Raw genomic sequence first — 14,658 nt, 5'->3', positions numbered from 1 at the left:
TATCTTAGAATTTGAGCACTAATAAGTTATATGATCTATAACATAAATATTGTGGATTGCAAATTTAAATACTCTGTAGTGTACTTACAATTACAGATAATTTCATCAGAATCGAAATATTGTGCAACAAGCTCTTAACACGTCAGCAAGCTACAGCGCAAGGGCTCCACCAAAGTATTCAAGCGGGAAGAGGTCGGAGAAAGAGAGGAAAGAGCCAAAAAAGAGAAAAAAGGCCGAGAAGGAAATACAATGGCTGTGTGTCCGTACATTCTCCCGAGGTGGGAGATATATAAGGGATGAACCCATGCCCACCCTTTGCCCTTTACTGCTTCACTCTCCTTCGATTTGTTTCGCATTTCCCCCAATGCTGTTCTCCCCAAAACCCTAAAAGTTACAATCTACTTGTGCTGAAGTCTTTCTCATTTTCCTTCCAATTTTTTAGCTAGTAACCCAACTTATCTGTTACCGGAGGATTTCGGACCAGTTAGTGCATTTTTATCTGATTACTTCGCGTACTCGTTTATTCTATTTTTCTCAGGTTTTCTTCATTTTTTTTTTGTAGACTACTATGGGGGCTCAATCGTTGAACCGTACTAGTCCGAATCAGAGTCCGATCGCTAACAGTGAGCTGGGTGCTGGAATGGGTCGTCGTCATTCCGTGGTTTCGACCCCTAGGCGTAATATTATACCGAATGGTCATAAATGTGACAAGACTGAAGAACCAAATGGTTCAAAAAATTCGTCAATTCAGAGAAGAACCAGTCCTCGAATCCAAGCCAAGCATAAAGTGGACATGGAACCTCCCGTGTGCCGCAGAGATGAGCTGCCCCATAAAACTAGTGATGCGAAGATGAGCGCCTGTAAAACAAGTGTTAAGTGCGAAAATGCTGATAAGCAACAAACAGTGGGAGGACCAAAGAGAACTAAAAATTTGGATAATTCAACAACTGTGGAACCACTAGAGTTTAAGAAGTCTTTAATACAGAGAAGAACTAGCCCCCGAATCCGAGCCAAACAAAAGGTGGATAAGGCACTTGCAGTGCAGTTGTCCGGTGACCGAGACAATGCTAGTGATGTGAAGAAGAATACAGCCTGCAAAAGAAGTCGCAATGACGAAAATGTGTGTGAGGAAAATGTTGTGGAGGACCAACAGAAAGCTAAAAAGTTGAACGAGTCAATTACTGAAGAGCCAAATGATGACAATGAATCGTCAGGTCAAAGGATGGCTAACTCTCGAGTTCAAAATAAGGAATTTCTAGTGCGACGTAGAGTAGAATTGTTAGAGGACCGAGATAAGGCTGGTAATGATAAGAAAAGTAAATGTTTCAAAAGAAGTTGCAATGATGAAAATGGGGATGAACATGGGGATAAGGAAGGGGGAGTAGGTAAGCCACCTAGAGTAAAGAAGCTTAAAGAGGCCACCGTGGTTCATAACAAACAGACATCTGCGGGTTCAAAAGCAAATGGGGCAGGGAATTTGGCAGATAAAAGTGACTTTGTCAGGGTGAAGGAAACGCTGAGGTTGTTTAACAAGCATTATCTTCATTTTGTTCAGGTTAGTTTTAATGACCATTTAGTGATAATTTGTAACTAGGCAGTTTGGTTTTCTAAGGTACAATGTCTGCATCCACTCTAATTTGCAAATTGCAACGCGAGATAGGCCAGACTTAGGCCTTATTACGTCTATCTATCTCTTTGGTCTAACCATTTTTAGCTTTGTTTAATTTGGAATTTTGATTTTAACATCTTTGCATATATAGGAGGAGGAGAATAGGTGCAACAAAGTGGCCTCTTCCCTCAAAGTGTCTAAAAGAGGTTCAAAATCTAAGGTTGGTCTTGGATTCACCATCTGTTACATTCTTCTCAATAACACAATTCTACATCCATCTTCTTTGCCTAATTGCCTTAAGGGTTTGGCTGGGTTGAAGAGTGAGATTCATATTTCATTCCTTTCATTTTATACTGCTTTATTCCCCCCCCCTCCCATAGCATACCTGGCGCTGTCTGCATATTTTTTCCTACATGGTGAACATGCTATATTTTTATACGCTCAAAGGTCTTCAGACTTATTTCTGAGCCCCTTGATGTACCCCCACTCTTTTTTTTTTTTTTTGGTTGTCTTTTATGGTTTACATTATTGGGACCAGACTTCTTGTTGTCGTCCTTTATGGCTTAAGCCCTAACGTTTCTTCAGTTGAAACCAAGAAATTGGTGTTTGTCAGTAGTGATTCTCAAAGTCTGTCAGGATCTTCAAATTGGGCTTCATTGCTGAGTGAAATTTAAATTTGAGTTGCCTGACAGATTTCCCCCCTATTATTATCAATTAACAGAAAAATCTCAATGTTTTAACTTCTGCAGAAAAATGCAACAATTGAAGTTGAAAAGACAATGGCTAAGCGACCTGATTTGAAAGCATTATCCAAGGTGAATGGAAATTCATCAGGCTAACCATTAGTGTAATTTTGTTATTATGTCTTCATTGTTGTTTTCCTGCTTGAGTTTCTGGCGGGGGTTTTTGTTTTCCCTATTTTAGTTTGTTGCATGCAATATATATCTATTTTACTCTCTTCTCATCTTAATCGTATCTCTCTTTTTTTTATTAAATGATTAAGTAATCATTGATGCCTTGCATTTTTCTAAATGTGTTAGTTGTTTAATTATTCTCTTTTAACATGTTAGCTAGCTATATCCTTAACCAAAGTGAGCCATAACTATGATAGCCAAAATTTGGAGGATTATCTAGTGATTGATATAGTTAATTATTGTTGGAATCCTATAATTATGGGCTTATTCTTTTTTTAGTTAGTCTTGTAAATCACATGTGATTTAGCATCAGAGCCAAGTTACTTATTTCCTTCTATTGTTTTTTAATTACGCTTTTGTTTCCATGTTTTTATATATCTTATTTGTTGTTTGGTTAGATATTTAGTGTGGATTGTCAATTTTTCCCTTTTCTTATATCCTTGGATTTTGCTGCATGGCAATTTTGTTGCCATTTGCTGCACTACAATTTAATCTCCCACCAGGAATAAGATAAGAAATTTTAGAATTGTTATTTTTTGAAATTCTTAATGGTTTGTGAACTTACAAAGTTTGAATGCATTATTGGTTAGCATCAGAAAATACACTTTGATAGTTAGCATAGGGAAACTAAGGGCTGTTTGGCAACCTGATCTAGGAATAGTTTTTTGTTCTCTAGGACAAAAGAACAAAAAAATATGTTTGGTAATGTGTTTTTAAAAAGTGTTTTAGAGAGCAAAAAAACAAAATATTGTTCTCGAGAGCAGAAAAATGAAAACAACTTTCAAGTGTTTTGAGATTATTGTTCTAGAGAACAAGGAAAAATGAGAAAAATTCTTATTTTCATTATTTTTTTATTCTCAGAATATGTTTTTATAAAACACCAGTTCTCAAAACAATAAAATAAAAACAGTTTCAAAACAGCTCCTAAAACATATACACCACAAAAAGTGAGGTGAGGATGTCTGAAACCAAGACCCTTGCTACAAGGTAAGGTGAGAGAGTAAAAGTTATAAAGTTAAAAAAAAAAAAAACTGCACATCAAAGTGACAGGAGGAAAAAGACTTGCTAAAAAGTGAAGTGAGGAAACTGAAAACCTACACTTTGCATCAGAGTAGATTGTCAACCCTTTTCCCCCATATATTGAGGTTTTTTGATTTTGGTGCCTTAATGGTGGCATTTTTTCGGGAGGATGCTGATTTGTTGCCTTATGCTTCCTGTCACCTCTATAATTTAGTCTCCCACCTTGAATAACATGAGAAATTTCAGAGTCATTATTATATAAAATTTCACCTCTGTATAAAATTATCATTTCTTACCTAGTTAAAATTAAGTGGCTTTAATTGTGATACAAGAGGGTTGTAGATTTTTCTTCCCTAACATTTTAAATCGGAGACATTTGGCAGATGATGGAAAACAAGGAGACATTGTATCCTGAGAAAAGAATTGGTGATATTCCAGGTTGGTGGCTTCATCTCGCATTGCTTCTTCTGTTTACCTATTTGGGCTTATTAAACTGATAGAAATTTTCTATTTGTTCCTTCTCAACCTAGCAAGATTATATTTATATGTACAATTATATCTATAATGTTAAAATGAATTGTGCCATGTTCTGTGTAACCCATGTTAAATCTGTATAAGTTTGCTCTTAATGGCAGGTATTAAGGTTGGACATCAATTCTATTCGCGTGCTGAAATGGTTGCTGTTGGGTTTCATAGCCATTGGCTAAATGGCATAGATTATATGGGTCAAGCTTATTCCAAAGTGGTAATGCCATTGTCTTTACCGTGATTTTTAAATTGCATTATGATTTAAAGTATATAAGATCTTGAATATGCCTGACAGTCAAATGACACAATTCTTAATTAAGTGCTCCATCTAATCAAATGTCTCTCTTTCTCTATTCCCTCTTGAAAGTCACAGTACAGTCACTATGAATTTCCACTTGCTGTGGCCATTGTTTTGTCGGGGATGTATGAGGATGATCTTGATAATGCTGAGGATGTTGTATATACTGGTCAAGGTGGGCATAATTTGACTGGTGATAAGCGTCAAATTCGGGATCAGGTGTTAGAGCGTGGTAATCTGGCTCTGAAGGTGCGCACCTACTGCATAGATCTTTTTAATCCATTAGATAATAAATATCTTGCTTCTTTGTGCAATAGCTGTTAACCAATTTTGCTGTCCACATTACTAAAAGACAAATATTTTAAACTAGTTGTGAAGATTAATGCCATTGCTTAAATAATATTTGCAAATTACAATGCTATGGTGGAGTAAGGTTATATCTCATGGTCTATAAGATTTTAGTGGAACTAGCTGGCCGTTGATTGTTGTTCTTTGATTTTGCTGGACTTTTATTTGTATATTTTTGAAATTATAAAGTGTGCGGTAGTCTTGCTTCTGAAGTGTGTTATTTATTCTTGGATATGTACAGTTTTTGTGTTCGGAGTGTTTGGTTGTTGTTACCAAGCATAAGTTTCTTTATTATCTAGTTGGTACTTGGTTGCCAACTTAATTTACTGGAACTTTCAATATTAATGAATGACTTATGTTACTAAATTCAAGTGAATTGTGTGGTTATGCTTTTGATAAGGCAACGGCCTAAGGCTATATTTAGTTTAGTTATTACCTAAAATTTACAAGATTGTGAGTGCTCATTGCTTCAATTTGTTTGCATTGAAAATTCATCACAGTAATTTACTTATGTAAAATTCTCAATGAAAATTCATTCTTGTACAAAAGCCTAAAATCTCTTGTCCATGAAACATAAATTCAAAGGAATTAAAGAAAGGAGATTGCATCAGTCATTAATATGCTTTCACATATTTGTAGTATTGTTTTGCACATAATTTCTTGTGCAACTCTGGTTTGCTTTGCTGCCCCTGCTGTGGTGTTACTATTGTGGATGCCTTCTGATGAATAGTGGTGAGAAGAGAAAAGAAAGGAATAGGAAGAAGAGAGGAGAGAGAGAAGAACGGATGGAGAGAGAGACAAGAAGTTCTGAATAATATTCTGAATTTCATTAAGCAATTAGGCATAACCTTTGATTACAAATTAGGATCCCTTATATAGGTTCCGAAGTTATTTATTCTTGACATCAACTAACCAACTAAATCCCAAACTAATTAACTATCTGGCTTATTTAGTTAATAACACATTACAAATTACATATCACCTTCATTCCTTTTCCACCCAGTTTTCTAGAATATCTTTTAGCTGACACCATAGATTTGAAGGCTACAGAAAACACCCAGCACTGTGGTCTGTAAGGGTGGGTTGTGGACATGAATCTAACTTGCTTTGTACTCCATTTTAGAAGTACATAAGTGAATCTAACTTACTTTGCACTCCATTTTAGAACTGCATGGAGCAATGTGTGTCTGTAAGGGTGGTTCGCGGACATGAATCTTCAAACAGTTACAGCGGCAAAGTTTACACATATGATGGCTTGTATAAGGTAGTATTCCCATATGCTCATTGGAATCTGTTTTTTCTCTAATAATTTATCCTTTATTCCTTGTAAGGGATTATATTTAGCAAGCTTGGAGCCCTGTAATCTAAATACTAAATTATTACCCCTTTAGTTATACTATCACAAAATAATGTGTAATATGAAACTGTTAGCATGATTTGTGGTGTACTGGATTGGATCAGAAAGCTGGTGAGTAGAATGTCCACTAAATTGGGTTGATATGGACCTATAAACTGGGCAAATTGTATTGTGCTCATAAAATTACAGCATAGTGCACTGGGGAATTTCAGGCTACAATCCTTCTTAGCAGGAAACAAACCAGGGCAGATTGCTTATTAGTGTCAATTGTTTTTAATTTTTTATGCCCTATCATTGAGAACTTTAAGCTGCCTTCAGGTTTGAAAATTTAAAAGTAGCGACAAATGTAGGAAAATGATTACTAAACTTGGAAGTTTTAGCTAATTATGTTTGAATGCAATTCGTTTTTTAACTTATTATTAAAGTTTTCTGTTTTCGGTAAGGTACTGATTTGATCAGTGATTAGTGATAGAACTTATGACTCAGTATTTTGAGTTCAATATGTGGACATTTGTTTGTGATTATTATTATTGTTGTTGTTGTTGTTGTTATTATTATTATTATTATTATTATTATTTTCTTCCTTTTTTTTCAAAGGTTTCAAAATCTGATTCATAGATGATCAATCTTCAAACCTAGATAGACAAATGCCAAATGAACAAGGTTGACTGGTTGATTGAGCTTTGCGATCTTGTTTGTGAAATTATATGTGTGTTTAGTGCATTTTTTTCCCTTAAAACTTCAAAAGTAATTCTTCTTGATTTATTGCTTGTCTCTTGAAGGTCATAGTAATGCAAGGTTAAGTTTTTAGGGTTCAAATTATTTTCTGTTTTGTATAGGTTGTTAACTATTGGGCAGAAAAAGGAATATCTGGGTTTACGGTCTTTAAGTTTCGGCTCAGGAGGCTTGATGGGCAGCCAACCTTGACAACTAAGCAGGTCCGTATATTTGTTTTTTAATTTCATTGTGAAGAATATTCATGTCTTGTGAAGTTATGATAGTTTTGTTTCACTATCTATCTGCGGAAAGTTTGGTCATTGGTCCACTTAATATGCATTTTCTAGTGCATTTCCTTACCTCTTGCGTGTATGATGGGATATGGCTGTCCTCTGGTTTAATTTTGGTGTTTCGTCCCTACCTCTTTGAGGGAGTTTTGCTTGTTTGATGTGCAGAGTTATTGAAAAAGACATTCGTAGGTTTTTGAGCCTTTCAAGCTAACTGTTGCTCAAATAAAGGTGCTTTGGATATCTAATCAAGGGTTGCCTCCTGCTAGGATAAGGACAACTAGAAGTAAGAAACTCTCTAGCCTACTAGGATAATTGACAACCAAGCTAAAGCCCTACGTGAATGATAAACGTAAGAACACTTTCTAAACATTAAATAATTAAACAATTTTACATCAATCCTATTGGTCTCTTATGACTAATGCTTCATAGATGACATAAATGCTTCATGATATTTTATTATAAACTTCAGTTGTCAGGGTATCCTTAGATTAAGCTTTATTCCTAACTTCAGTGAGGAGCAAGTTCTTAATGTCTATGTACGGTGTATGACATGCGCCATACATAATACAACCAATGCGATATTTACTATTAGAATTGGAAAAGCAATTATGTTGTGACTACTATCATTTGTGGCAAACGCCACATTAGACATTTTGTGTTCATTTTTGTGATTTCTTGTTTATTTATTCATGTCAAAGGTTAACAAATAGGGTTTTATTATAATTTGTCTGAATAAAATTATTCTCATCGAGGTTCCATTGTATAAATTGACTTGTTTTCTTATCTAGATAATTTGTTGAATTGTGGAGTTGACTGCTGTCATTGCAATTCTTTTCCTAGATTTTCTGTGACTGATCATGGGTCAAGTTTGAATTTTTTTTTTTAATGCCGAATAATGAAGTAGTGAAGAATGTTTAAATGATTTTATTTATTTATTTTGTTGTAATTGCAGGTGTATTTCATTAATGGACGTGCCCCTCAGTCCATTGCTGAAATACGAGGGTAAAGAAAAAGCTACCATAAGTTGAATATCCATAAGATTCAGCTCGACTATTATGGCCTGAATCCTTTTGTTATTATTTACTTTAGGCTTGTGTGTGAGGACATCACCAAAGGTGAAGAAGATGTGCCTATTCCTGCCACTAACCTGATTGACGACCCCCCAGTTGCACCCAAAGGTAAGTTGAGTTAAGTTCTAACATTTTCTGAAGATCATTCAGATTCCCCACTTAGATATAGAAACTGGAATTTGATGCTTGGTGTTACTTTCAAGACCCATGAGCTTTATTTATCACATAAATTACAAGCATGCGATTCTTGTGATTTAAAATGGCATTGATTGCATTGATTTGAAGATGAAAGTTCTAGGATCATTTGTCTGGATTGCTGGAATCATTTGAGTTGCCCTGAAAAGAGCAATTCATTTCATTCTAGCATTTCAAATGCTCCTTTGCATTGTGTCACAAAGTCAGGGCCTTCATCACTTGAGGCAACAGCCCTGCTTTGATTGCCCTTAATCCTGCATCAATAATAGAGCATAAGCCCAAAGCATGTTGAAAACCATGATCCAATCGCCCTTGTGATCCCGGAGCACTCCTCCACACAAAGCATGATGATTACATTGAGCTGAACCATCAACGTCAAAGCGAACACAGTCCAGTGAGGGGGCTGTCCCTAACTGTTTGTGGGTCTGGAAATTATGGAGCATCTGATGTTTAAGCTCATTGTTGACAGTATTTTTCATAAGCATAAAGCTGCATCTGTGGATGATATCTGCTGCGGTGAAAGTGGAATCTTCGAAGATAAACTTGCACTGTGATGTCCAGAGTTACCAGCAAACAATTGCAAAAATCCTCATGCAAGCCCAGGATTTGTATCTTTCCTTTGCTGGTCGATGAGACAAGTTCCAATTTGGTCATACCTGCACTTATAGTTTTCAAGACATGGTACCACACTCACAATTTCTCAAGATATGTAATATGGACTCCTTATAGTTGCGCTCAAAGGAAGAAAGACAAGTGTTTGACAATCCTCTCTTAACTTTGAGTGAGTTTGTTATTAGTCTCTCACAGGAAACTTGCCACATGAAAAACTTGACTTTTTCTAGCACCTGCCACTTCCATAACTTGCACCACAGCGGGGACCCTCTTCAATCTCCAGACTGGGAAAGAAAATGATAAGCACTGTTGACCGTAAAACCACCATCTGCCATAGGATGCCATCTAACACAATCCTCTTCATGAGAAACTGGTGTCTGAGTTTTCAAAAGAATTGGGATTGTCCAAGATGGTAAGATTTCCTCTGCCCCTTAGCATTCCATTGGCCACTAGGAAGGACATGATCATGAATGCTTTCACGGGCATTGATTAATCTAGGTTGGATAACATACTCAAGTGTCTTATCTAGAGGACTCCATAGATCCCACCAACACTTCATGGAAATTCCATTGTTGATCTTGCCGAGTCCTCCTTCAAAATCACCCTAAACTTCAGTCACGGATCTCCAAGTGAGAGAGGCAGATCTAATGATGTAACACACTCACACACTTGCAAAGATTTAAACAGGGGGAGAATGGGAGAAGAAGTAGAAACAGAGAGTGGTAGGGAAAGGGACAAGAATGGGATATTGGGGGAGAAGAAAGACAGAAACAAAGAGAGTGGGAAGAAAGAGGGAAAATACAAATCTGATAGGGAGGGGGAGTAGAGTGAGACAGACACAGAGAGCATTCACATAACTCAAAAATTCATTCATTCAAATCTGGCTCCAAGTTACATGAAGTATCCTATTTATAAGCACGGGGTTTCCTTCTGTATGAGGAAACCTCTACCCCCTTGCTAAAACAAAATTATCAAATATTCCCACTTGTTGAAAAAGAAACTAACAATCAGAAGTAATTAAAAGTAACACAAAGCTATTAATTATTTTCTTCTAAAGCAATATTTTCCATATTTCTTATCATCTAAATTTCCTAAGCCTAGGAATCAAAGCGTCCCCACATTTATGCTTGTCTTTGTTTTGGTGTACTTAGAGCCTAATTGACACTTGAAGGTGCCATTTTTAGACAAAGACTAGTTTTGAAATACTTCCATTTTGGTGCCACGTATTAGAAGTATTCGTACTGGTCTCGATTTGGAGCCATGATAGAACCTTAGTGACATGCCAAGGTTCTACAATTTCGATGTTCTTTTTCCTGCAGTACACTTGACTATTTTTTACTGTGTACCTTTCATCTCACTCTCAGATGCCTTGGCACTAGAGTCCTTATGGACTTTAGAATCAAATTGAGTTTTGGGGTTTTGAAAGATATGAATTTATGGGTTTTTGGGCAAGGATATGAGTGTTGAGATTAGGCGGGGCAAGTAGATTAGGCATGTTTTGAATGGTCACATATCAATTATAAGGCTAGGGATGCCCTGGTTTTAAACAATCCTAATCTTCTCGAATGTTTCGAGTCGCCCCATGAGAAGAGTTTTGTGGAGTAGCAGGGCTAGTTTTTAAAGAAATTCTCAGCATCTAAGGTGATATAGAACTGTTTAATAACATTTCTAGTCCTTTTTATGGGAGGTGTGCTCAAGAAATATGCACTCTTTTTTTTTTTGACATGGATCAAATTTACTAATGGTAGGAATCAACAGAAGTTGTTCATGGGGAGTATTGACAGCTTGTTTGGTATGTTTGAGGGAAGGAAATCTGTTTTCGATTTACAAAATATGAGATACGCAATATTTATTAAATTGTTACCATTACGCAAAAATATTATGCCTTTTGCACAAATTTTTTCATGGTAGCGATGCAAAAGTAATTTTCCTTTCCATTTTATGTACCTAATGTGTTATACAATTGTAATATTTTTGAATATTACAATTATATAACAGTAACTACCCAACAGCTATTTCCCACAACTAACTTAACTATCAGTAAGTAATATTTCAATATTACAATTATATGACATAATGGCCCTAAAATTCAAGGTTTTGGATATTTTAATCAAGTAGGTTGCAGTAAGGTTTGCTTTTCTCACACGAGTGTTTAGGAACATCTGTAGACGCCACAATGGCCATGACAACTTGCAATATACGTCTTGTTTTCCATTTTCCATTTTATTAAGGCGTATTGACATGAATTTTGGTGTCTGATCCATGTTGGTGGTGGATCAATTCTGTTTTGATGACTTAGATGTTACTTTGAAATTGGTTTTGGATCATGGTGGTGAAATCTTTGAAAATTTGAGAAGCTTCAGACTCTTATCTCTTGAGAAACCCAAGTGAATCTGGTGAAATCATCAAGAATTAATAAATATTCTATATCATCTTGCACCATAAACATTAATGGGCTTTGATTTGTTTGGACTAGTGATAAATGCATTAAGTCAAATGGGTGGGAAGGTTGGTATTAATGAACAGGGTATTGGGTTAAACAGTTTGGGATAAATTACAAGCTTTGCATTACGAAGAAATTTCACTTTTCTCAACAATTTTGGAATTCACATCTTTTATTACCACCAACCTTATAGTGCCAAAGCATTGCTTCATTAGGTTAACATGTCCTGCAAATATCAGGCCACAAACCCTGGAAGTGTTCTATCATAATAACCACCAACAAAGCTCAATTCCTTTACTTCTCTAATCCTCTAGAGTAGGTCTTGAATATTAGTGGGCTGTTGGGACTTTTGCTTGTAAAAAGGCCTTGAGGATATAAGGGAGTGACTCCAAACCTTAGGACCTGTTTGGTTGCTAGAAAGGATGGAAATGGAATGGATTAAAAAAATTAAGGCAAAAATAAAATAATCAAAATGAGGAGGGGAGATAGGTCAATCATGTTTATGAGGGAGAATGATAATTTAGTTCATGAAGTTAGGGGTCATGATTCATGAGGATTGTGAAAGGTGTGGTGATTTCCACATTTGTGTTATGTGATGTTAAATTTTATCATGTTCACATGTGGGTGATTTAATTCTTTTTTGTTTTTTTTAATCCATTCCATTTCCATCTTTTCTAATAACCAAGCAGGCCCTTAGTTTGTGCTGCTGCATTCCTTGTTCGTCCCTAGTTGCTGGGGGGAGGGGGTATGGTTTCTCAGTAAGAATGTATTTATTGGCTTTGGAAATTAGCTTTGCTTCCGCAATAACATGCAAGTACAGCTTTCTAAGCACCAGTCAACAGGAGGAAGCAGATTCAAAATTTCTTGACATTATTGACTTATTCTATTTTCTTCTCATCTGCAAAAATTAGTATTTACTCTTGTATATTTGCTATGCAATGTTTCTGAAACTGAGTTGTCACTAATGTTTTCCTAAACCTAAGTTTAGCATTGTGCATCCCTATGGTGATCTAGTTAACTGACTTGGATTTTTGAATATTATAGGTTTTAAATATAAAAAATCAATTTCGCTTTCAAAGAATGTAAAGCTCCCCCCTGCTGTCACTGGATGCAAGTGCAAAGGCTTATGTGTGGATCCCACATCCTGTGAATGTGCTTTACGAAATGGCTCTGATTTTCCCTATGTATCTCGTAATGGAGGGAGGTTAGATCATCGAAATGAGTTAGCTGAGAGCTGGCTATGCTGGTTGTTGGTGTAGCTATTGTTGTTTTTAGGAGTATATTGACAGTAGTCTATAATTTTTCACCTGCTAGGTTAATTGAAGCCAAAGATGTTGTCTTTGAATGTGGACCAAATTGTGGATGTGGTCCTGGTTGTGTTAATAGAACTTCTCAGAGAGGGCCACGATATCGTCTTGAGGTTGTACTTTTTTTTTTTTAGTCATCTTAAAGTTCTTAGATTAAACTACCAATATTGTGTATTTTAATTTATACATGCAACCAAATTGTGACAGGTTTTTCGAACTGCAAAGAAAGGATGGGCTGTTAGATCTTGGGATTTCATACCTTCGGGAGCACCAGTTTGTGAATACACAGGATTAATCAGGAGGACAGAAGATGTAGAGAATACACTCGAGAACAATTATATTTTTGAGATAGATTGTTTGCAAACGATGAAGGGCATTGGTGGAAGAGAGGTTTGAGTTCCTATTTTGTCTTCCTTTTATGTTTTCGCCAGCTAGTTTAGTATAAGATTATATTTGTCTTTCCATATCTCTCTGTTTTGTTTCTTACAATTATTATTATACAACTGGCAAGTGAAAACTTGAGGTCAAAACAAACTAGTCACGTGGAGGAGATTCCACCTGAAGCCTATCTGAGATGTCTCCGTATCTTATTTGCTTACAGAGGCGATCACAAAATGAAACATCTGCAGCAGTTAAACTTTTGGACAACTATGCAAATGATGCCTCTGAATCCGCACCAGAATTTTGTATTGATGCTGGATCAATTGGAAATATTGCTCGATTTATAAACCATAGTTGTGAACCAAATTTATTTGTTCAATGTGTTTTGAGTTCACACCATGATTTAAGGCTTGCACGAGTGATGTTATTTGCTGCAGACAACATACCACCTTTGCAGGTTAGCTGTTTATTCTTTTGCATTTGTGATGATAATGCTTTGAACAATAGAACAGATAAATGGATGAAGTATTTATATTCACTCTTTTATCGAACTCAATTATTTTTGGCTTTTTTTTTTTTGTCTGATCCTTGGCTTTGAAATTGCTTTATGCTATAATTATTTCGGTGAGCTGAATGGGCAGCTGCGGCAACGTTGATGTGTAATTTGTAATGATTTTATTTATTAAAATTAGACACTGCTTTGAAGTGTATTTTCAATCAATGGTCAACAATAATGCTCTTCTATGTTATTAGTTGAATTTATGCTAGGGATCAATATTGTGCACCTGACAAATCTACCTTCACTGCTCGCAGGAGCTTACATATGACTATGGTTATGCCCTGGATAGTGTCTTGAGCCCTGACGGGAAAGTAAAGAAAATGACGTGTTATTGTGGAGCTGCTGACTGCAGGAAGCGACTGTTCTAATATATGCTTCTTGGTGCATGCATTTTCTTTTTGCCATTGCACATATCTGCATCATGTATTTTTTATTTGTATGAAAGGGGGAAAATTATGCAATATTTCATGTAAATCAAGAAAAATATGATATATCATTCTTTTGATTGAAATCTGTTAACGAATGAGATGTATTTTTTTGGAAAGATGAAAATATCAAACCCCGTTTTTTCTTACTCTTGCACCCTTTTTTGCCCTTATCTAATGGATGTAACTTACAGATATTTGACGCACAATCACTTTTCCATTTATTTGGTATTTTGCCTGTGATTGATCTAATGTATTTGCGCACTTATTGTGACTTTGAAAGACGTTCCTATTACAGTAGAGTTGATGTGTCTCAGCACCTATGCAGGGATGATATTGAGCATGCTCGTTTGTTAATTTTTGTAACAGGTTTTATCTTTCTGCGTTTTAATTTTAGGGGGGATAACCATTGTGCCCACTTCCTTGCTACGAGCGGACCGACTAATGTTGACAGTTTTTCTCTTTGACTGTCAACCATCTTACTGTAGACAGATTGTGGATGAGGACAGGTTAGGGTCTTACCCATATGTACCACGTGTAATCCTTTGGATTGATGTATCTTCAGTTGATTAAAAAAAAAAAAAG

The 14,658-nt window shown here is 36.0% G+C and overlaps 1 protein-coding gene across 4 annotated transcripts; it reads left to right on the top strand.

Annotated features, from left to right (window-relative positions):
• The first annotated feature begins 186 nt into the window (after window positions 1-186).
• LOC129306820 (histone-lysine N-methyltransferase, H3 lysine-9 specific SUVH4-like) lies at window positions 187-14,425 on the top strand. Of its 4 annotated transcripts, none has more exons than XM_054947570.1 (16): window positions 187-278; window positions 563-1,555; window positions 1,761-1,829; window positions 2,359-2,424; window positions 3,927-3,981; window positions 4,179-4,288; window positions 4,439-4,618; window positions 5,883-5,981; window positions 6,914-7,012; window positions 8,034-8,083; window positions 8,171-8,259; window positions 12,446-12,605; window positions 12,716-12,821; window positions 12,916-13,098; window positions 13,310-13,546; window positions 13,903-14,419. In XM_054947570.1, exons 2-16 carry the CDS (start codon window positions 569-571, stop codon window positions 14,014-14,016), a joined length of 2,604 nt encoding a protein of 867 aa, XP_054803545.1. In that variant the 5' UTR covers window positions 187-278; window positions 563-568; the 3' UTR covers window positions 14,017-14,419. The 4 variants fall into 4 exon arrangements, with proteins under 4 accessions (XP_054803545.1, XP_054803546.1, XP_054803544.1 ...); XM_054947571.1 differs by having other exon boundaries at window positions 188-483; window positions 4,445-4,618; window positions 13,903-14,425; XM_054947569.1 differs by having other exon boundaries at window positions 188-390.
• The last annotated feature ends 233 nt before the right edge of the window (window positions 14,426-14,658 follow it).

The sequence above is a fragment of the Prosopis cineraria genome, unplaced genomic scaffold (assembly GCF_029017545.1).
Source record: "Prosopis cineraria cultivar Desert tree isolate PC_DT_omini unplaced genomic scaffold, ASM2901754v1 PC3, whole genome shotgun sequence".
Classification (NCBI taxonomy): Eukaryota; Viridiplantae; Streptophyta; class Magnoliopsida; order Fabales; family Fabaceae; genus Prosopis; species Prosopis cineraria.
Note: the sequence above shows the minus strand (reverse complement) of the source record. Positions and strands in the feature narration are given on the sequence as shown.